This window comes from Xyrauchen texanus, chromosome 20 (genome assembly GCF_025860055.1).
Source record: "Xyrauchen texanus isolate HMW12.3.18 chromosome 20, RBS_HiC_50CHRs, whole genome shotgun sequence".
NCBI classification, from domain to species: domain Eukaryota; kingdom Metazoa; phylum Chordata; class Actinopteri; order Cypriniformes; family Catostomidae; genus Xyrauchen; species Xyrauchen texanus.
In genome coordinates this window covers 285081-307580 of record NC_068295.1, presented here as the reverse complement: position 1 = coordinate 307580, position 22500 = coordinate 285081, and the positions used below count along the sequence as shown (strand labels likewise).

Here is a 22500-nt window from a genome sequence, read left to right as displayed (position 1 = left end):
CCCTAGCAACCGGCCCAATTTGGTTACCCCATGTGACTCTACCCTCCCTAGCAACCGGGCCAATTTGGTTACCCCATGTGACTCCACCCTCCCTAGCAACCGGGCCAATTTGGTTGCCCCATGTGACTCCAGCCTCCCTAGCAACCGGTCCAATTTGGTTACCCCATGTGACTCTACCCTCCCTAGCAACTGGGTCAATTTGGTTGCTAAGGAGACCTGACTGGAGTCACTCAGCACACCCTGGATTCAAACTCACGACTCCAGGTGTGATAGTCAGCATGAATATGAATAAATGATTTTTCATGCCAATTAAGCACTTTAAAAAAAACAAACACAAGAACAACCTGACAGACAGACAGACAGACAGACAGAGATAGAGAGATACAGAACAGATGCAGTATATAAAACACTAGGCAACATAAATAAAGTGAAAGTAAATACATGCACAATATACATAGTTCTACAGTATACAGAATAAATTGCACCAAAGCAGACTTCCACGCAAAAATGCACAGAAACATGCACAAAATCCACAAATGCATGTTAAAGACACGCACAAAACATTTCAGGTCTTCAGATGCAGCTGTTAAAGGGGCAACACACAAATCGCGTTGCCGGTTTAAATCCTTTACCTTCCCGACACACTGAGCCAATGGAAACATGCAGCTCTTAAAGCGGCGACACACAAAACGCGTTGCCCCTTTAAGAGCCGCTTTCCAATGGCTCAGTGACGTCACGGCCGTACGGGATTCACTCCAGCAGCAGTGTGTGCTCCCTAAACAAGCCCGAGCAATGCGCTTATTTGCCGCACACATCGCCAGGGAGACACGCTCCGCGCTGAAATGAGCCGCAGGATTAAACAGGGCAACTTTTAAAAATCATGGCCGAGACGGTGGGAAAGTAAAGCGAGACGCTTTGAGTACGGACTGCGCTCTGCGTACTACACGCACACGAGTATGCACGAGCCCAGCTGATCGAGACTCGAACCCGCGGCGTTTGACGTGAAGAACCGTTATCACCGACTCTACATCCCCGTTCCCCGCAGACACGGCCGAGATTAGTTCATCAGTGCCGTGCAATCACTAATGATGGCGGGAGCGGGAATATTGCTGGTGACGGCCAATGTCGGATCGCTGTTTGAAGATGTAAGTGGAAATGAAACGCTTTTATTATTGCTAATTAATCACTTATGCCTTTATTCAAAGTGACTCACAGTACACTTATAATCACAAAGTGACTCACAGTACACTTATAAAGGGGTTTCTTCATTTCAAGTGAATGTTTTGATCAATGATGGCGGGATTCGAACCTACAGTCTCCAGTCTGCCAACCAGTTGCAACAAACCCCCTAAATTAAGAACCGCTTTGTGATTTACACACAATTATTATTATTATTATTATTATTAAATTAAGAACCGCTTTGTGATTTACACACTATTATTATTATTATTATTGTTATTAATAAATTAAGAACCGCTTTGTGATTTACACACAATTATTATTATTATTATTATTATTATTAAATTAAGAACCACTTTGTGATTTACACACTATTATTATTATTATTATTATTATTAAATTAAGAACCGCTTTGTGATTTACACACAATTATTATTATTATTTTTATTATTGTTATTATTAATAAATTAAGAACCGCTTTGTGATTTACACACTATTATTATTATTATTATTGTTATTAATAAATTAAGAACCGCTTTGTGATTTACACACTATTATTATTATTATTATTGTTATTAATAAATTAAGAACCGCTTTGTGATTTACACACTATTATTATTATTATTATTGTTATTAATAAATTAAGAACCGCTTTGTGATTTACACACTATTATTATTATTGTTATTAATAAATTAAGAACAGCTTTGTGATTTACACACTATTATTATTATTATTATTGTTATTAATAAATTAAGAACCGCTTTGTGATTTACACACTATTATTATTATTATTATTATTATTATTAAATTAAGAACCGCTTTGTGATTTACACACAATTATTATTATTATTATTATTATTATTGTTATTATTAATAAATTAAGAACCGCTTTGTGATTTACACACTATTATTATTATTATTATTGTTATTAATAAATTAAGAACCGCTTTGTGATTTACACACTATTATTATTATTATTATTATTAATAAATTAAGAACTGCTTTGTGATTTACACACTATTATTATTATTATCATTATTAATAAATTAAGAACAGCTTTGTGATTTACACACAATTATTGTTATTATTATTATTTTTATTATTATTATTATTAATAAATTAAGAACCGCTTTGTGATTTACAATCAATTATTATTATTATTATTAATAAATTAAGAACAGCTTTGTGATTTACACACAATTATTATTATTATTATTAATAAATTAAGAACCGCTTTGTGATTTACACACAATTATTATTATTATTGTTATTATTATTATTAATAAATTAAGAACCGCTTTGTGATTTACACACAATTATTATTATTATTATTATTAATAAATTAAGAACCGCTTTGTGATTTACACACAATTATTATTATTATTATTATTATTAATTAATTAAGAACCGCTTTGTGATTTACACACAATTATTATTATTATTATTATTATTATTATTATTAATTAATTAAGAACCGCTTTGTGATTTACACACAATTATTATTATTATTATTATTAATAAATTAAGAACCGCTTTGTGATTTACACACAATTATTATTATTATTATTATTAATAAATTAAGAACCGCTTTGTGATTTACACACAATTATTATTATTATTATTATTATTATTATTATTAATTAATTAAGAACAGCTTTGTGATTTACACACAATTATTATTATTATTATTATTAATAAATTAAGAACCGCTTTGTGATTTACACACAATTATTATTATTATTATTATTATTATTATTATTATTAATAAATTAAGAACAGCTTTGTGATTTACACACAATTATTATTATTATTATTATTATTATTATTATTATTATTAATAAATTTAGAACAGCTTTGTGATTTACACACAATTATTATTATTATTATTATTGTTATTATTATTATTATTAATAAATTAAGGACCGCTTTGTGATTTACACACAATTATTATTATTATTATTGTTATTATTATTATTATTATTAATACATTTAGAACAGCTTTGTGATTTACACACAATTATTATTATTATTATTATTAATAAATTAAGAACCGCTTTGTGATTTACACACAATTATTATTATTATTATTGTTATTATTATTATTATTATTAATAAATTAAGAACAGCTTTGTGATTTACACACAATTATTATTATTATTATTATTATTAATAAATTAAGAACCGCTTTGTGATTTACACACAATTATTATTATTATTGTTATTATTATTATTATTATCAATAAATTAAGAACCGCTTTGTGATTTACACACAATTATTATTATTATTATTATTATTATTATTATTATTATCAATAAATGAAGAACCGCTTTGTGATTTAAACACAATTATTATTATTAATATTATTGTTATTATTATTATTATTATTATTAATAAATTAAGAACAGCTTTGTGATTTACACACAGTTATTATTATTATTATTATTATTTATAAATTAAGAACCGCTTTGTGATTTACACACAATTATTATTATTATTATTATTATTAATAAATTAAGAACAGCTTTGTGATTTACACACAATTATTATTATTATTATTATTATTATTTATAAATTAAGAACCACTTTGTGATTTACACACAATTATTATTATTATTATTATTATTATTATTTATAAATTAAGAACCACATTGTGATTTAAACACAATTATTATTATTAATATTATTGTTATTATTATTATTATTATTAATAAATTAAGAACAGCTTTGTGATTTACACACAGTTATTATTATTATTATTATTTATAAATTAAGAACCGCTTTGTGATTTACACACAATTATTATTATTATTATTATTAAATTAAGAACCGCTTTGTGATTTACACACAATTATTATTATTATTATTATTATTATTATTATTAAATTAAGAACCGCTTTGTGATTTACACACTATTATTATTATTATTATTATTATTAATAATAAATTAAGGACCACTTTGTGATTTACACACAATTATTATTATTATTATTATTATTATTATTAATAATAAATTAAGAACCGCTTTGTGATTTACACACAATTATTATTATTATTATTATTAATAAATTAAGAACCACTTTGTGATTTACACACAATTATTATTATTATTATTATTATTATTGTTATTATTATTATTAATAATAAATTAAGGACCGCTTTGTGATTTACACACAATTATTATTATTATTATTATTGTTATTATTATTATTATTAATAAATTAAGAACCGCTTTGTGATTTACACACAATTATTATTATTATTATTATTAATAAATTAAGAACCGCTTTGTGATTTACACACAATTATTATTGTTATTATTATTATTATCAATAAATTAAGAACCGCTTTGTGATTTACACACAATTATTATTATTATTGTTATTATTATTATTATTAATAAATTAAGAACCGCTTTGTGATTTACACACAATTATTATTATTATTATTATTAATAAATTAAGAACCGCTTTGTGATTTACACACAATTATTATTGTTATTATTATTATTATTAATAAATTAAGAACAGCTTTGTGATTTACACACAATTATTATTATTATTGTTATTATTATTATTATTAATAAATTAAGGACCGCTTTGTGCTTTACACACAATTATTATTATTATTGTTATTATTATTATTATTAATAAATTAAGAACCGCTTTGTGATTTACACACAATTATTATTATTATTATTATTATTAATAAATTAAGAACCGCTTTGTGATTTACACACAATTATTATTATTATTATTATTAATAAATTAAGAACCGCTTTGTGATTTACACACAATTATTATTATTATTGTTGTTATTAATAAATTAAGAACCGCTTTGTGATTTACACACAATTATTATTATTATTGTTATTATTATTATTATTAATAAATTAAGAACCGCTTTGTGATTGTAACACTTCCCACAAGAAGGAGGACAGGGAACAGGTGTTCAGCAACAGGTAAGCTTTTAATTCTCTTTTTATACTACACAATAGTAACCAAAGCACTGAGTTGGCTTGTCATCTCTCTCCGACTGGAGGCTCGGTGTCTGCTTTTATGCCGCTCTCCTCGTGCTCACTGGAATTAGAGACAGGTGTTAGGCATAATTTAGCTCAGGTGTAAGCGCCCTTACCGCTTTCCTCTCCGGACGGGCTTGACCACGCCCCGCTGCCACATACCCCCACCGCCCGACTCAGGCGGGGCACCAACCGGCCTGCCCACCACTCCCCATTTCTGGAGAGAAAGTCGGCGACAGCCATCTGCACCCGGTCTGTGGACCACCTTGAATTTAAAGGGCTGGAGAGCCAGGTACCAGCGGGTGATCCGGGCGTTAGTATCTTTCATCGCGGTGGAGCCACTGGAGTGGAGCGTGATCGAGCAGAGGGTGAAGGCCCGCCCCAGCAGGTAATACCGGAGGGTGAGGACCGCCCACTTGATGGCCAAACACTCCTTCTCCACGGTGCTGTACTTAGTCTCCCTCAAAGAGAGCTTCCGGCTAATGTACAGCACTGGGCTCCTCCCCTCCGCCACCTGCGAGATGCGACCCCCAGCCCTCTGTCTGAAGCGTCCGTCTGCAAAATAAAAGGGAGAGAAATCAGGTGCATGAAGAAGCGGCCCCCACAAAGTCGCGGCTTTAATCTGCATAAGCGCCTGTTGGCACTGCTCCGACCATTGGACCGGATCTGGAGCCCCTTTTTAGTGAGGTCAGTCAGCGGGCTGGTGGCGTCCGAATAATTAGGCACAAACCTTCTATAATAGCCAGCCAGCCCCAGGAACTGCCTCACCCCTTTTTGGTCTTAGGTCTAGGGCAAGTCGCATGTCGCCAGCGGTCTTATCAATTTGGGGGCGCACCTGGCCATGACCCAAGTGGAACCCCAGATACCGTACCTCCACACGCCTAATCGCGCATTTCTTAGGGTTTGCCGTGAGCCCCGCCCGCCGCAGCGATCTCAGGGCGGCCCTCAGATGTTGCATGTGCGCTGCCAATCATTGCTATAAATGATAATATCATCTAAATAGGCAGCGGCGTCGCGGTGTGAGGTCTGAGGATCCGATCCATGAGTCGCTGAAAGCGTGGCGGCGCCCCAAACAAACCGAAAGGAGCGTCACAAATTGGTGTAATCCAAGCGGCGTTGTGAAGGCTGTTTTCTCCACGGGACATTGGTGTCAAGGGGATCTGCCAATAACCCTTTGTTAAATCCAAGGTCGAATAAAATCGAGCAGTACCTAACCGATCGAGCAGTTCATCAACACGGGGCATTGGGTATGCGTCAAATTTAGACACAGCGTTGACTTTTCTGTAATCCACACAGAATCGAACAGACCCATCACTCTTGGGAACAAGAACAACCGGGCTGGACCAATCACTGTGGGACTCCTCTATTACGCCCATATCAAGCATCGCATCTAATTCCTCCGTACTATTTTCTTTTTATGTTCGGAGTAGCGATAGAGGCGACAACGCACCACAGCGCCCGGCTTCGGTCTCGATGTGGTGGTGTATGATGTTTGTACGGCCCGGTAGAGGAAAACACATCCGCAAATTCCTTTTGTAATTCGGAAACCTCTGTGAGTTGCAGCGGTGAGAGTTGGTCTCCACAAGTAACGAGTGTTAAGATTGTAGTCTTTGTTTACCTCCGGTCCGAGCTCCGCCCTCTCGGAACTACCGTGGCCAGCGTCACAGAGGCGCCTCCTCCCTCCACAATTTCAGGAGGTTGAGGTGATAAATTTGACGTCGCCCCTCTATCGAGTGCGTTTAACTTCATAATCGAGATCCCCTACTAGTCGTGTGACCTCAAAGGGTCCTTGCCACTTGGCGAGTAATTTAGAAGCTTCGATGTTGGGAGTAATCTGAGTACCTTATCTCCGGTGCAAATTCCGTAGCCGAGCACCCCTGTCATACAGCCGGCGTTGGCGTTCTTGAGCTTGGAGCAAATTCTCCTGTGTTAATCAGCCCCAGTGTGTGGAGTTTTGCTCTAAGATCGAGAACGAACTGAATTTAATTTTTGCTATTAGAAGGTCCCTCCTCCCACGCCGCGGATGGCGTCAAGGACACCGCGAGCGTCGCCCGTACAGCAGCTCAAGCGGGGAGAACCCTGTGGAGGCTTGTGGGACCTCTCGTACTGCAAACAACAGGGGTCTAGCCACTTATCCCAATTTCTAAGCGTCATCGGTAATGCAATTCACGAATCATGTTCTTGAGCGTTTTATTAAATCGTTCCACTAGGCCATCAGTCTGCGGATGGTAAGCGCTAGTCTTGAATCGATTTAATGCCCAAGAGCTCGTAAAGTTCAGCGAAGTGTTAAGTGACATAAAAGTGAGTGCCTTGATCGGTGAGGATTTCTTTCGGAATCCCCACCGGGAGATTATCTTGAAGAGTGCCCCTGCAACACTACGTCGCGGAGATGTTGCTCAGAGGCACTGCTTCCGGATATCGCGTCGCGTAATCCACTAGGACTAACACGGCGATGTCCGCGTGCTGACCGTTCTAATGGCCCGGCGAGGTCCATCCCAATTCTTCGAAGGGGACCTCGATTAATGGTAAAGAGCGCAATAGCGCTTTTGGGGTGGCGGTGGGTTTACCAGCTGACATTCACGACACGCCGCACACCACCTGCGGGCGTCACCGCCAATGCCCGGCCAATAAAAGCGGGCTATTAGGCGGAGAAGTGTTTTCCGTTCCCCTAGGTGACCGGCCATAGGATTATAGTGAGCCGCCTGGAAAACCATTTCCGGCGGCTCCGTGGAACCAATAATTGTGTTACTTCCTCCTTTGTTTGAGCGTCCTGCGTCACTCTATATAACCGATCTCTAATCATGGCAAAATATGGGTATGAAATGGCGATGCCCGGCGGAGCTGTTGACCATCAATTACTCTCACTTGGTCAAGAGCATGCTTAAGGGTTTAGATCCGCGACTGCTCTAGAGGGAAGTCCCCTCAGGGAATTCCCTGAGAGGAGAGCGACCACCTCGCCCTTTCCTCGTCATCCCGAGCAGCCGAGGGCGGCCCGGCTCCGCCTCCCCTGCCAAAGCATCGCACACCGCACACCTCTTTATGCAGGACCCATCCGCACAAATACCCTCTAAAATATCTTTAAAATTAGCTAGTCGGTACCCAAGATTAGCGGATGGGTGGTGAGGGACTAACCGCTGCCTCCACACTATGTTTCTTTTCCTGAATTTAATCACCAAAGTCACCATGGGATACTTGTGAACATCCCCATGCACACACCTCACCCTCACCAGTTTAGCTAAACCCAAAGCCCGGGTTGAACCAAGCGTTGGTGGATGGTGGTCTGATTGCAGCCGGTATCCAGCAAAGCTTGGTAAATACCCTGATCCTTGCGAATCCGGTATGCTCCAGCCGATAGGGGGCAGCCTGCGGGGCGTCGGAGACCGCACCACCGTCCCCACCTCCATCAGCGGACACTGATCCCGGAAGTGGTCGGGTCTCCGCACCTCCAACAGGCCGGCCCAGGCGTTGCGGCCGCACTTGTGCTGGCGGGCCCCCACCTGAGGAGGAGGCGGCTGAAAGGCGGGGAGTGGGAGGGTACATTCTCCCAAGGCAGGGAAGCTGGTCTCTGGAACCCTCCACGCCTGCTGTGAGGCAGGAGCAGGCCCTGGGGAGAGAACAGAAGAAGAGACCAAAGGGGAGGCGAGGGCAGTGGCAGACACAAGGGAAGGGGAGAGAGAGAGACGAAGAAGAGGGCTCGTCGCCCTCGGGATCGCCGCCAGATGGTCCTCTCGCGAGGCGAGCGGCTTCCTCCAGCGGCGCCGGGCGGTGGCACTGGACCCACTCCGCCGTTTTCTGGGGCAGCCGCTGACTAAATTGCTCCAGTACCACCTGATCGATAACACCTTCGGCGTCGCGGTCCCCAGCGAGCAGCCACCTCCGACAGGCGTCCGGAGCCGTTGGGCAAATCGCGAGCGGGCGACGGACTTTTCAACTTCATGCCCGGAAGAGCTGGCGATTCTCTTCCGGGCTCCGACCGACCCGTTGCAAAATGGCTCTTTTTAGGTCTGAATAGGCCAGGAGGTTAGTTGCCGGCAGTTGTTGAGCAGCGAGTTGAGCTGCCCGGACAGGAGAGGAACTAGGCGGGCTGCCCATTGTTCATCGCGGCCAGCCCCAGATTTCTGCCGTTAGCTCAAACAAATCCAGAAAGGCCTCAGGATCGTCTGCTACCCCCATCTTCTGTAGCGTGAGCGGGGCAGCGTGGAGCGGTGTCGGGGTCGCGGCTGTGGCGGGCGGCCTCCTGGCTGAGGAGGCTCGGATGGCGTGCCGGTCCTCTGCCTGAGCCGCATGATCTCAACAAACCGGCGATCCTGGTCCTGCGGAGCTCAAGCAGGGTTTGTTGGTGGCTCTGGTGTAGTGCCGCGAGGGACTGGAGGATCTCCGTCAGCTGGGAGGACTCTACGGGCTGACCCATCTCCATACTTGGATGAACAAATTCCGGGTTTCAGCACCAGTGTAACACTTCCCACAAGAAGGAGGACAGGGAACAGGTGTTCAGCAACAGGTAAGCTTTTAATTCTCTTTTTATACTACACAATAGTAACCAAAGCACTGAGTTGGCTTGTCATCTCTCCCCGACTGGAGGCTCGGTGTCTGCTTTTATGCAGCTCTCCTGCGTGCTCACTGGAATTAGAGACAGGTGTTAGGCATAATTTAGCTCAGGTGTAAGCGCCTTACCGCTTTCCTCTCCCGGACGGGGCTTGACCACGCCCGCTGCCACAGTGATTTACACACAATTATTATTATTATTATTATTAATAAATTAAGAACCGCTTTGTGATTTACACACAATTATTATTATTATTATTATTATTGTTATTATTAATAAATTAAGAACAGCTTTGTGATTTACACACAATTATTATTATTATTGTTATTATTATTATTATTAATAAATTAAGAACAGCTTTGTGATTTACACACAATTATTATTATTATTTTTATTATTATTATTATTAATAAATTAAGAACCGCTTTGTGATTTACACACAATTATTATTATTATTGTTATTAATAAATTAAGAACCGCTTTGTGATTTACACACAATTATTATTATTATTATTATTATTATTATTATTATTAATAAATTAAGAACCGCTTTGTGATTTACACACAATTATTATTAGTATTATTTTTATTAAGAGGGTTTTTAACTCAAAGGGTTTGGTGCAACAGGGAACTGATCTTTAAGCACTAGGCTTGTGTTTGAACATACAACATTTAAATTATCAGTTTTTTAGGATGTTGTCCTGATCAGTTTTATTGATTGATTGTGTTTGTGTTGGTTTGTTGTGAACATTGTGAGCATACACTGAAGCTGTAAGTTGTTAATGTGCAGTATTCTGTGTATAATGGTGTCTCAGGCTTTCATTTCCATTTATGTTCACATACTCATTAAAGGAATATTCCGGGTTTAACACAAGTTAAGATCAATCAACAGCATTTGTTATATAATGTTGGTTAGCACACACATTTAATTACGACTCGTCCCTCCTTTTCTTTAAATGTGTGTTTATATACACGCTCAACAAGTCACGCGATAAGATGCACGGATTGACGTCTCCGATGCGAAGGCCTCAATCCGGGTGGTGGAGGACGAATCTCAGTTGACTCCGCATCTGAGACCGTCAATCCGCGCATCTTATCACGTGACTTGTTGAGTGTGTTACCTTGGAGACGTAGCATGTGTGGAGGCTTCACGGTATTCTCCGCGTCATCCACACACAACTCACCACACGCCCCACCGAGAGCGAGAACCACATTATAGTGACCACGAGGAGGTTACCCCATGTGACTCTACCCTCCCTAGCAACCGGGCCAATTTGGTTACCCCATGTGACTCTACCCTCCCTAGCAACTGGCCAATTTGGTTACCCCATGTGACTCTACCCTTCCTAGCAACCGGCCCAATTTGGTTACCCCATGTGACTCTACCCTCCCTAGCAACCGGGCCAATTTGGTTACCCCATGTGACTCTACCCTCCCTAGCAACTGGCCAATTTGGTTACCCCATGTGACTCTACCCTTCCTAGCAACCGGCCCAATTTGGTTACCCCATGTGACTCTACCCTCCCTAGCAACCAGCCCAATTTGGTTACCCCATGTGACTCTACCCTCCCTAGCAACCAGCCCAATTTGGTTACCCCATGTGACTCTACCCTCCCTAGCAACCAGCCCAATTTGGTTACCCCATGTGACTCTACCCTCCCTAGCAACCAGACCAATTTGGTTACCCCATGTGACTCTACCCTCCCTAGCAACTGGGCCAATTTGTTTACCCCATGTGACTCTACCCTCCCTAGCAACCAGCCCAATTTGGTTGCTAAGGAGACCTGACTGGAGTCACTCAGCACGCCCTGGATGAGACTTCTCAGTGCAGACCAGTCGCCGACTCAAAACATCAGAGGAGACGAGCTTGAGTCGTGTAGTGTCCAGTAGGCATTATTAGTTGATTTGAAATTCTACAAGCATTAAAGTCAATTCTATATAAATGAAGTGCATTATATTCTGTTTGGACAATAGATCCGTTCTCATGTTTGAAAGATGCTTCTTTCAGTCCTGCCTCAGCGGTCAGCAGAAACCTTAATAAAAGCAGGTTATCTGTATTTGCACTCGATGTAAATTATAATGCAAACTCGTGGTAGATCAGAGGTTAAATCTCAGGATTAAGCAAATCATTTCCTTTGAATAAACAATAGTAAGGTACACAGGGAGGAAGTCAATGGGGTCAATCCAGTAACGTTAAAATACTCAAAATTATAGACACAAGACGTAAATATTGTACGTTAACATGGTTGTAGTGTTATAAAATCACTTACTAACCACATCTGTGTAAAGAAAGGGATTACAGGGTTTTACAGCATTATGTCACCATGGCAACACAATTTAAAAATTGTCTATAAGTTTCCACAGATGTGGTCAGTGAGTGATTTAATGACAGTAAAATCATGTTAACACACATATTGTTTATGTCTTGTGTCTATACGTTTGAAACAGTATTTTAATGTTTACAGATTAAACCCCATTGACTTCCATTGGAAGTGTCTCACTGGAACAGTTTTTAAAAGAAAAGGAGGGACTAGTCGAAATTAATGTTTTGTCGTAATCAATATTGTGTCACTGGAAGTCTTGGGCTCATAAGTCTAAATTATTTGTGTTGTAATCAGCCTTATGCCATTGATTGAGCTTAACTTCGGTTTTTGAATGTTTGAATAGTCAAAAGAAGCTATTAAAGAGTGTTTAATGCTAAATGTAGCAGTATGTAGCCAATGACAAACACGTCTTGTGCTGTCATTCCTGAAGAGTGTGTGTGTGTGAGAGAATGCGTGTGCGTGCGTGACTGTGTGAGTGAGTGTGTGAGAGTGTGTGTGTGTGAGAGTGTGTGTGTGTGAGTGTGTTTGTGTGAGTGAGTGTGTGTGTGTGTGTGTGTGTGAGCGAGTGAGTGAGTGAGTGAGTGTGTTTGAGTGTGTGTGTGTGTGTGTGTGTGTGTGTGTGAGTGAGTGTGTGAGTGAGTGTGTTTGTGTGAGTGAGTGAGTGAGTGAGTGAGTGTGTTTGTGTGAGTGAGTGTGTGTGTGTGTGTGTGTGAGTGAGTGTGTGAGTGTGTGTGAGAGTGTGTGTGAGTGTGAGTGAGTGTGTGAGTGAGTGAGTGAGTGTGTGTGAGAGTGTGTGTGTGTGTGTGTGTGTGTGTGTGAGTGAGTGTGTGAGTGAGTGAGTGTGTTTGTGTGTGTGAGTGAGTGAGTGTGTGTGAGAGTGTTTGTGTGTGAGTGAGTGAGTGAGTGTGTGTGAGAGTGTGTGTGAGAGTGTGTGTGTGTAGTTTGCACTGGTTTAAAGTGTGCGGTCAGTTTCTGACACAATGTGAAAGTTATTGGCGGAACTGTTTATTTCAGCACTTACTCTTCTTTTATGTATCTGAAGAACCGTCTCTTGCTATATTTAGCGTTAGCCTTTCATAACCGCTGAACTGTATAGCTGTTTAACAAGAGAGCTCGTCCAAAACCAGCACACCAATTATAGAGCCTTGAATGCACAATTAAACCTAAATATGTGACATGTTGAGACGACGGGTCTCGTCACTGAATGGGTCTTTTGTGCAGCACAAATATTTTCCAAATGATATGAAGTAAATGCGGTCTTTGTGAGCAATCACAAGACGAGGTGGTGAGGTTGCACGGTTATGAAATGGTTGGATTTGTCTACTGTATAAATATTTTTCTCGTTTCCTCCTGGTGAGATGTTATTGGAGTGTTCCTTGGAAAACCAGAGTCATAAAAGCTGTCCGGGTGCACTAACGGAGCGATAGGATTGCATGCTCTTCAGGATCGGTACTTGACTTTCCTTAATGGAAATCAGCTGACATGAATGACGTCCAGGTGGACCTCACACGTATATCATGTTTTTCCTCCCCAATCTGGAACGCCCAATTCCCAATGCGCTCCGAGTCCTCGTGGTGACGTAGTGACTCTCCTAAATCCGGGTGGTGGAGGACGAATCTCAGTTGCCTCCGCGTCTGAGACCATCAATCCACGCATCTGATCACGTGACTCGTTGAGCGTGTTCCCGCTGTAGGGTATTACATATATAATTTAGAGATGTGGACGGGGGCAGTTAAAATGCCCGCATTCTCGCACCATAATATGTAGATTATTTTGCATTATATTACCAATATTATATGTAAGTATTTGGTATGCTAAATTCACATTCGGCAACCATTATAAATTAGATAATCGACAAATAACTAGGGTGACATAATTATTTTTGTTATTTGTTGTTTATTTGAATATGGACAGATAGAAAAAGAAAACATAGATTATTACATAAAGAACAATCCGATGCCTGTATCACAGTGTTTATAGCCGTGGCTAATTCGCAACACCTGTCAGTAGAAGGGCTTTTAACAGTTAAGATAATAAAGGAATAAAAATGTACAGTGAATACAATAAAATGTCCAGAAAACAGTTAGGACCAATAAAAGTTAGTATAGTAAATAAACACAACCCTCTCGGACTCCGTACCGCTTGACTCCGCACGCTTGACTCCGCACACTCGACTCCGCACACTCGACTCCGCACGCTTGACTCCGCACACTCGACTCCGCACACTCGACTCTGCACACTCGACTCCGCACGCTTGACTCCGCACACTCTACTCCGCACGCTCGACTCCGCACGCTCGACTCCGCACGCTCGACTCCGCACACTCGACTCCGCACACTCGACTCCGCACACTTGACTCCGCACACTCGACTCCGCACACTCGACTCCGCACACTCGACTCCGCACACTTGACTCCGCACGCTCGACTCCGCACGCTCGACTCCGCACACTCGACTCCGCACACTCGACTCCGCACGCTCGACTCCGCACGCTCGACTCCGCACGCTCGACTCCGCACACTTGACTCCGCACACTCGACTCCGCACGCTCGACTCCGCACGCTCGACTCCGCACGCTCGACTCCGCACACTCGACTCTGCACGCTCGACTCCGCACACTCGACTCCGCACACTCGACTCCGCACGCTCGACTCCGCACGCTGGACTCCGCACGCTTGACTCCGCACGCTTGACTCCGCACACTCGACTCCGCACGCTTGACTCCGTTCGGCTTGACTCTGTTTTAGGGTTAGTCTTGACTCTGTCACCCGGATTGAGGCGAGTAACCGCGCCACCACGAGGACCTACTAAGTAGTGGGAATTGTTCATTCCAAATTGGGGAAAAAAAGCACAAAAAACCCACTGCATTTATGAGCCCATTATGAGCACATTTGCCATTACACGATCGTTTGAAGTTTTTATTTCACAGGAGTTTGGCTTCAGCCTGTGGTAACGGCACGCTCGCATCAGAGTGCTTGAGGAACTCTTCACGTGCTCTTCCGAACAGGAACTGCTCTGATTGACATCCGATGTGCTCAGTGCACCGGCGATGGCATTCTCACATTCGCTTAAAATTCCATTATTAGGCCATTAAAATGCGATTGGGATTTGAAGTGCACATAATATGATGAGAAATAATAATCTCTCATCATTTCCACACACTCAAATGGATTTAAAATTATCACGATCCGCACCGCAAACGTAAAGTGCTCTAAAGTGCTGTAAAGTCTAACGAGGGTTTGTCAAGAGTAAAATGTGGGCGTGTCTATTTCCGGTTGTCAATTAAGAGGAAATGGCTGTGGTTTGTTTTCCTGCTAGTCACTTTTATTAAAAGGGCTTTAATTCCATCAGGAAAAGTAATGCTGTGAAACTACGCCCGTTAGCATGTTGACTGTATAGCCTACACTGGGGATACACCATTTGCACGATTCTCTCCCAATAACCATTTAGAGACGTCAAGCATCTTTAATACTGTTGACTATTTCTGTATGAATGCCTCACATTTATAACGCTTGCTATTTATGTTTATGTGCCGAGGGAATTATACAACATTCAGGTTCTGGTATTTTCTGCAGCGTGTCGTGCCGCTGTGTAAAACTAGAGTAAAGCAGTGAGAGGGTTTATTGATGTATGCTGGGGCCTGTAGCTAAACGCCCAGATCATGTGGTTTTGGCTCTAGAGATGTTTCTTTGTGATATGTCAACACAACACATGCCATTATTCAATGTGCAGAAACATGTGAAACTTCTGAACTGCTGTTTGCAATAAATGAGCAGCATGTTTTGGGCTCGTTCAGTTGGTTTTACATTCATGAGGTCATTATGAAAATGTGTAATCATGTGTGACGAACACTTGTGTCTCAGACAGCAAACTGCATTCATCACAACATCCTCAACTCGCTGTTTATGCTGATTATAATCCTTTCTTTTGCTTTCGATTGAACATGGCAAAGGCATGTCAGAATGTAAGATTTGGGCTCGGCCACTTTTACTTAAATGGCCTCACGGGATCAATCCGAGGACACATGAGAAGAACTTCACACCTTGTCCACTTGGTGGTGCTATACCAATGACAAACCTATAAATATCCAATATAACTATGGACCTGTTTTTCCAATCGACTTGAAAATGTGCGTGCACTGTCTTTGTCCAAGGTGTCATTGAGGGTTATGAGGACCTTCAGATATCTTGAAAAACATGGCCGCCATCGAACAATCAACTTTCAGCAGCTATTTGACAAGGTTAACAAAGGTTGATCAGAACGAAACACGGTGGTTAAAAAAACTACTTTTGCGACCTAGCACTAGGGTGTTTTTATTCGACATCAACAAACCTGTACTGGAAGAATCTGTGGACGGCCTAGATAAATAATTATAAAAAAAATGGTGTGGGTGTAACAGTGTAATGTAAAATATGGGCATGGCCTATAATATCCAAAAGCCTATAACTCATAAATTATTCATCCGATTTATATCAATTTTAGTACATACATGCAACATGTGATTATGAAGATGCGTACCAAATTGGGTGGAGATTGGACAATAGGTGGCGCTATAACAATCAGGAATGTTAAACAGGCCATATCTCTGTGTATAACAGTCATTCCTGACTGTTATAGCGACACCTATTGTCCAATCTCCACCCAATTTGGTACGTATCTTCATAATGACATGTTGCATAGATGTACTAAAATTGATATAAATCGGATGAATAATTTGAGTTATAGGCTTTTAGGAGAGGTGGTGGCGTAGTGGCTAAAGCACAGGGCTGTTAATCAGAAGGTCACTGGTTTGATCACCACAGTCACCACCATTGTGTCCTTGAGTAAGGCACTTAACTCCAGGTTGCTCCGGGGGGATTGTCCCTGTAATAAGTGCTCTGTATAATACATTGGTACTCAGAAGGTCACTGGTTCGATCACCACAGTCACCACCATTGTGTCCTTGAGTAAGACACTTAACTCCAGGTTGCTCCGGGGGGATTGTCCCTGTAATAAGTGCTCTGTATAATACATTGGTACTCAGAAGGTTGCTGGTTTGATCCCCACAGTCACCACCATTGTGTCCTTGAGTAAGGCACTTAACTCCAGGTTGCTCCGGGGGGATTGTCCCTGTAATAAGTGCTCTGTATAATACATTGGTACTCAGAAGGTTGCTGGTTTGATCCCCACAGTCACCACCATTGTGTCCTTGAGTAAGACACTTAACTCCAGGTTGCTCTGGGGGGGATTGTCCCTGTAATAAGTGCACTGTAAGTCACTTTGGATAAAAGCGTCTGCCAAATGCATACATGTAAATGTAAATGTAAATCTCTGTGGTGCTCAACCTGATGGCCATTTATCTCTATTTTATCTTATTAATACTTAATATCCATTACATGTGCACTGAAAGGCCGTTGAATGCTTGAACCCTGATAATTGCTGCTTGCCGCTATATTTAAACTTGACATTTGTTGATCTTGTTTTGTTATAATGCTTTGACAATGTAAACATTTGGTTTTCTGTGATGCATTTAACTTTGTTGTTGCAACTTCAGCTCATTTAAACATCCCTTTATTTAACTTTCCCTTATTTTCATTATATTTATTCTCATTAAATATTTAGTTCTCATGAAATGTTCACCTCAGCGGTGTCCTCGGCTGGCCAGATGCTTCAGTGGAATCGAAGTGTGTCTGGCCGATTCATTAATATTCAGTTTGGTATTTTTCCGGCTGTTTTTATGGTTTTAAACTTCCTGTATGTGAGCGAGACACCGTCCACACCAGCAGCACCTGTAAGGGCTATAGTAGGAGGTTGGAAATGATATTTTCGTAACCTTTAGAGAGTTTCCCACAGATCAAAAGCCTTCTGTTCGGCTCTTTTAAAGAGGACGTTGAGTCTGGCTTTTTTCATCCATGGGAAGTCTTTGTGGAGTCATTACAAAAATCTCTTGGCCACACATCAGTATTGCTCTGTTTGGCACAGGCGGGTGCCCATGTATGGTGAACGAGAGGGCGTACATTACCCAGTGTTCCTGTGTGATCATTAGACTGTGATCTGTCATGTGTTGATTCTCTCTCTCGTGTCTGATGTGTTGGAGGAAACGCTGCATTCACGAGGGGTCCGTGTTTAACGTATAGATAACACTACAGTCAACAGTGAGGACACACCCCCTCATTTATTATGTGTACTGTTTTCTGTATTTATGAATAAAAGTAAAGTCATTCCAACTAAATGAAACATGGAAATAAGGGAATTGGATCCTCAGATGCTTTTTGTCTCGTGAGAATAATTGTTCGTATATCTTGGCCCGTATGCTAGCTAGCTAGCTAGCGTCCTGTCCAACACTTTATTTTAAGAAAGTTTCTTTTATTTTAATTTAGTTTTGTTTTTCTATTCTGCTTGCTGCTGTTAGTGCCATTAAAATTACACACAGCTGCTTTAATCCATCCTGTACCCCCCAAATCAGTGTAAAGAATGTTAAAAATGTGCACAAGCCTTTGAGCTTTAAAGGTGCTGTTAGCGATGTTAGCCGGTCCCACAGACTTCCTTCTCCCACTGTTTACTGAGCGCAATAATGGCGTTTCTGCATGACACTTACAGTGCACGATGCTTTTTCAAATATAATACTTTTAATATTTAAACCTGAAATATAATAAGCAATAATTAATCTTTAATCATAGCGGCCCTTCTCATTTGTCCCGCGATGAATATAGAGTTTGTAGAGTTGAGAATAGAGTTTAATGGGACCTCAGTAATTAAGGGTCAAGGTCAATGCCTAATATTGATGCATAAAACAATATTTAATTACAGTGTCCAGAGTTTGTTATTGTCTTTACATCAAATGATGATTCTGATTTTAAATGAGCAAACACGTGAAATAAAGATTCCTAGTTTCAGCTCAAGAAGCTTCTTCAATATTTTCAGTTTTGGTTTTTATTCATTTCTTGTGATCGCTCAAAGTATCGCTGTTAAATACAAATGAAACACAATATCAAGCTGCATTTGATCTGTTATCTCTTCAATTCATATTTGTATCGTTCCTCAGTTTGTTCATCACTCCAGAAAAATAACGTTTAATAAAAGTGTCGTGCTCTATATGGTTGCTAGGATGATCTTGTGCACAACGGTGATGCTGAAAACAGCGAGTGATGCTTCCCAATATCTGTGCTCATTAACAGACGTATTGATGATTATTGTATTTATTTATTTATTTATTGTCTTTTCTCCCCAATTCCCAATGCACTTTAAGTCCTCATGGTGTCGTAGTGACCATGTTTCCCTTGTGTCAGTTCCAAAATCTACCAATGGACCCTTTTCACCAGACCCGTTATGACACGTGTGTGCTGTTTTTAACAATGTGACAAGAAGGGGCGGAGTCTGTGTATCTCAGCGAGTATTGACGCTGACTATCACACCTGGAGTCGCGAGTTTGAATCCAGGGCGTGCTGAGTGACTCCAGCCAGGTCTCCTTAGCAACCAAATTGGCCAGTTGCTAGGGAGGATAGAGTCACATGGGGTAACCAAATTGGCCGGTTGCTAGGGAGGGTAGAGTCACATGGGGTAACCAAATTGGCCGGTTGCTAGGGAGGGTAGAGTCACATGGGGTAACCAAATTGGCCCGGTTGCTGTGGAGGGTAGAGTCACATGGGGTAACCAAATTGGCCCGGTTGCTGTGGAGGGTAGAGTCACATGGGGTAACCAAATTGGCCCGGTTGCTAGGGAGGGTAGAGTCACATGGGGTAACCAAATTGACCCGGTTGCTAGGGAGGGTAGAGTCACATGGGGTAACCAAATTGGCCTGGTTGCTAGGGAGGGTAGAGTCACATGGGGTAACCAAATTGGCCGGTTGCTAGGGAGGGTAGAGTCACATGGGGTAACTAAATTGGCCTGGTTGCTAGGGAGGGTAGAGTTACATGGGATAACCAAATTGGCCTGGTTGCTAGGGAGGGTAGAGTCACATGGGGTAACCTCCTCATGGTCACTATAATGTGGTTCTCACTCTCGGTGAGGCGTGTGGCGTGTTGTGCGTGGATACCGCGGAGAATAGCGTGAAGCCTCCAAACGAGCTACGTCTCCATGGTAACGTGCTCAATAAGTCACGTGATGAGATGTGAGGATTGACGGTCTCAGACGCGGAGGCAACGGAGATTCATCCTCCACCACCCGGATTGAGGCGAGTCACTACACCACCATGAGTACTTGGAGCGCATTGGGAATTGGGCATTACACATTGGGGAGAAAGTGGGAGAATTAAAAAAACAATGTGAAATTGTCCATAGATTGGTCAATCTGTAAGTGACATCATATAAAGGTGGAATAGACGTCTCTGCGGTGTGCTGTATGGGAAACAGGTAATGATGGGGAATACATTCAGTCTGAACCCCAAGCGTACAGATAATAACTGACCGTGTGTTCTTCGGGTTCATCCTCTCTGTGAGTGCTGCGTGTCATGTGACACACAACAGGATGTGGGTTTGCAGCTTTAATGTCTTCAGTGTTTAGTTCAGTATTGATTAGAGATCATTAGTAATCAGTTAATGAGCTGCTGTGATGATACGCTTCAGCTTCATTGATGTAGTCTTATTTGTCTTTCAATCTAACCAGATCATTTTACTTTATGGTTTTATTTCACTTTTTTACATGCATTAAAGCTTTTAAAATGTAAAGGATTTATAAATCATATATTTTAAACAATGAATCCATTCTATATAGTCAGTATTTGTATAAATAATCTATTATATATATGTGCTATAGATGTTTTAGCCATTTTCAGCAATATAAAACATGTAACGGTAGATTAGCAACATTTGTTTCAATAGATTCATTTATATATGATTTAAATGTGCTAATCCCACCCCTAACCCCAAACGTTACCGCAACCATTTCTTAACCATAACATGGATAGGAAGCACTGTATGTTTTGTGATCATAAGAGTCATTTGTTCAGGAATCAGACTACACAGGCCGCTGTATCTTTCACGCTGTGAATTCAAAAGAACTGGCTCATAAGAGTCATTTGTTCAGGAATCAGACTACACTGGTCACTGTATCTTTCACGCTGTGGATTCAAAAGAACCGGCTCATAAGAGTCATTTGTTCGGAAATCAGACTACACTGGTCGCTGTATCTTTCACACTGTTGATTCAAAAGAACCGGCTCATAAGAGTCATTTGTTCGGAAATCAGACTACACTGGTCGCTGTATCTTTCACGCTGTGAATTCAAAAGAACCGGCTCATAAGAGTCATTTGTTCAGGAATCAGACTACACTGGTCGCTGTATCTTTCACACTGTGGATTCAAAAGAACCGGCTCATAAGAGTCATTTGTTCAGGAATCAGACTACACTGGTCGCTGTATCTTTCACGCTGTGAATTCAAAAGAACCGGCTCATAAGAGTCATTTGTTCAGGAATCAGACTACACTGGTCACTGTATCTTTCACGCTGTGGATTCAAAAGAACCGGCTCATAAGAGTCATTTGTTCAGAAATCAGACTACACTGGTCGCTGTATCTTTCACACTGTTGATTCAAAAGAACCGGCTCATAAGAGTCATTTGTTCAGGAATCAGACTACACTGGTCACTGTATCTTTCACACTGTTGATTCAAAAGAACCGGTTCATAAGAGTCATTTGTTCGGAAATCAGACTACACTGCTCGCTGTATCTTTCACGCTGTGGATCCAAAAGAATCGGCTCATAAGAGTAATTTGTTCAGGAATCAGACTACACTGCTCGCTGTATCTTTCACACTGTTGATTCAAAAGAACCGGCTCATAAGAGTCATTTGTTCGGGAATCAGACTACACTGGTCACTGTATCTTTCACACTGTTGATTCAAAAGAACCGGCTCATAAGAGTCATTTGTTCGGGAATCAGACTACACTGGTCACTGTATCTTTCACACTGTTGATTCAAAAGAACCGGTTCATAAGAGTCATTTGTTCGGAAATCAGACTACACTGCTCGCTGTATCTTTCACGCTGTGGATCCAAAAGAATCGGCTCATAAGAGTAATTTGTTCAGGAATCAGACTACACTGCTCGCTGTATCTTTCACGCTGTGGATCCAAAAGAACCGGCTCATAAGAGTCATTTGTTCAGGAATCAGACTACACTGGTCGCTGTATCTTTCACACTGTGGATTCAAAAGAACCGGCTCATAAGAGTCATTTGTTCGGGAATCAGACTACACTGGTCACTGTATCTTTCACACTGTGGATTCAAAAGAATCGGCTCATTAGAGTCATTAGTTTGGGAATCAGACTACACTGGTCGCTGTATCTTTCACACTGTGGATTCAAAAGAATCGGCTCATAAGAGTCATTAGTTCGGGAATCAGACTACACTGGTCACTGTATCTTTCACACTGTGGATTCAAAAGAATTGGTTCATAAGAGTCATTTGTTCAGGAATCAGACTACACAGGTCGCTGTATCTTTCTCACTGTGGATTCAA

At 41.0% G+C, this 22500-nt stretch overlaps 1 protein-coding gene across 6 annotated transcripts in view; it reads left to right on the top strand.

Moving 5' to 3' along the window:
- The first annotated feature begins 752 nt into the window (after positions 1-752).
- The window catches only part of LOC127660807 (inositol polyphosphate-5-phosphatase A-like), a 195141-nt gene continuing 173393 nt past the window's right edge, over positions 753-22500 (top strand). For 5 of the 6 annotated variants that reach the window (XR_007972683.1, XR_007972681.1, XR_007972682.1 and 2 more), the window contains exon 1: positions 753-1145. Coding sequence is in view for 2 of the 6 variants with exons in the window: in XM_052151234.1 (XP_052007194.1) it covers positions 1086-1145 (60 nt within the window). In the remaining 4 variants the exon portion in view is untranslated. Of the gene's footprint in view, positions 1146-9563; positions 9698-22500 lie in introns of those variants that run through there. The other variant, XM_052151235.1, reaches the window with a different exon arrangement.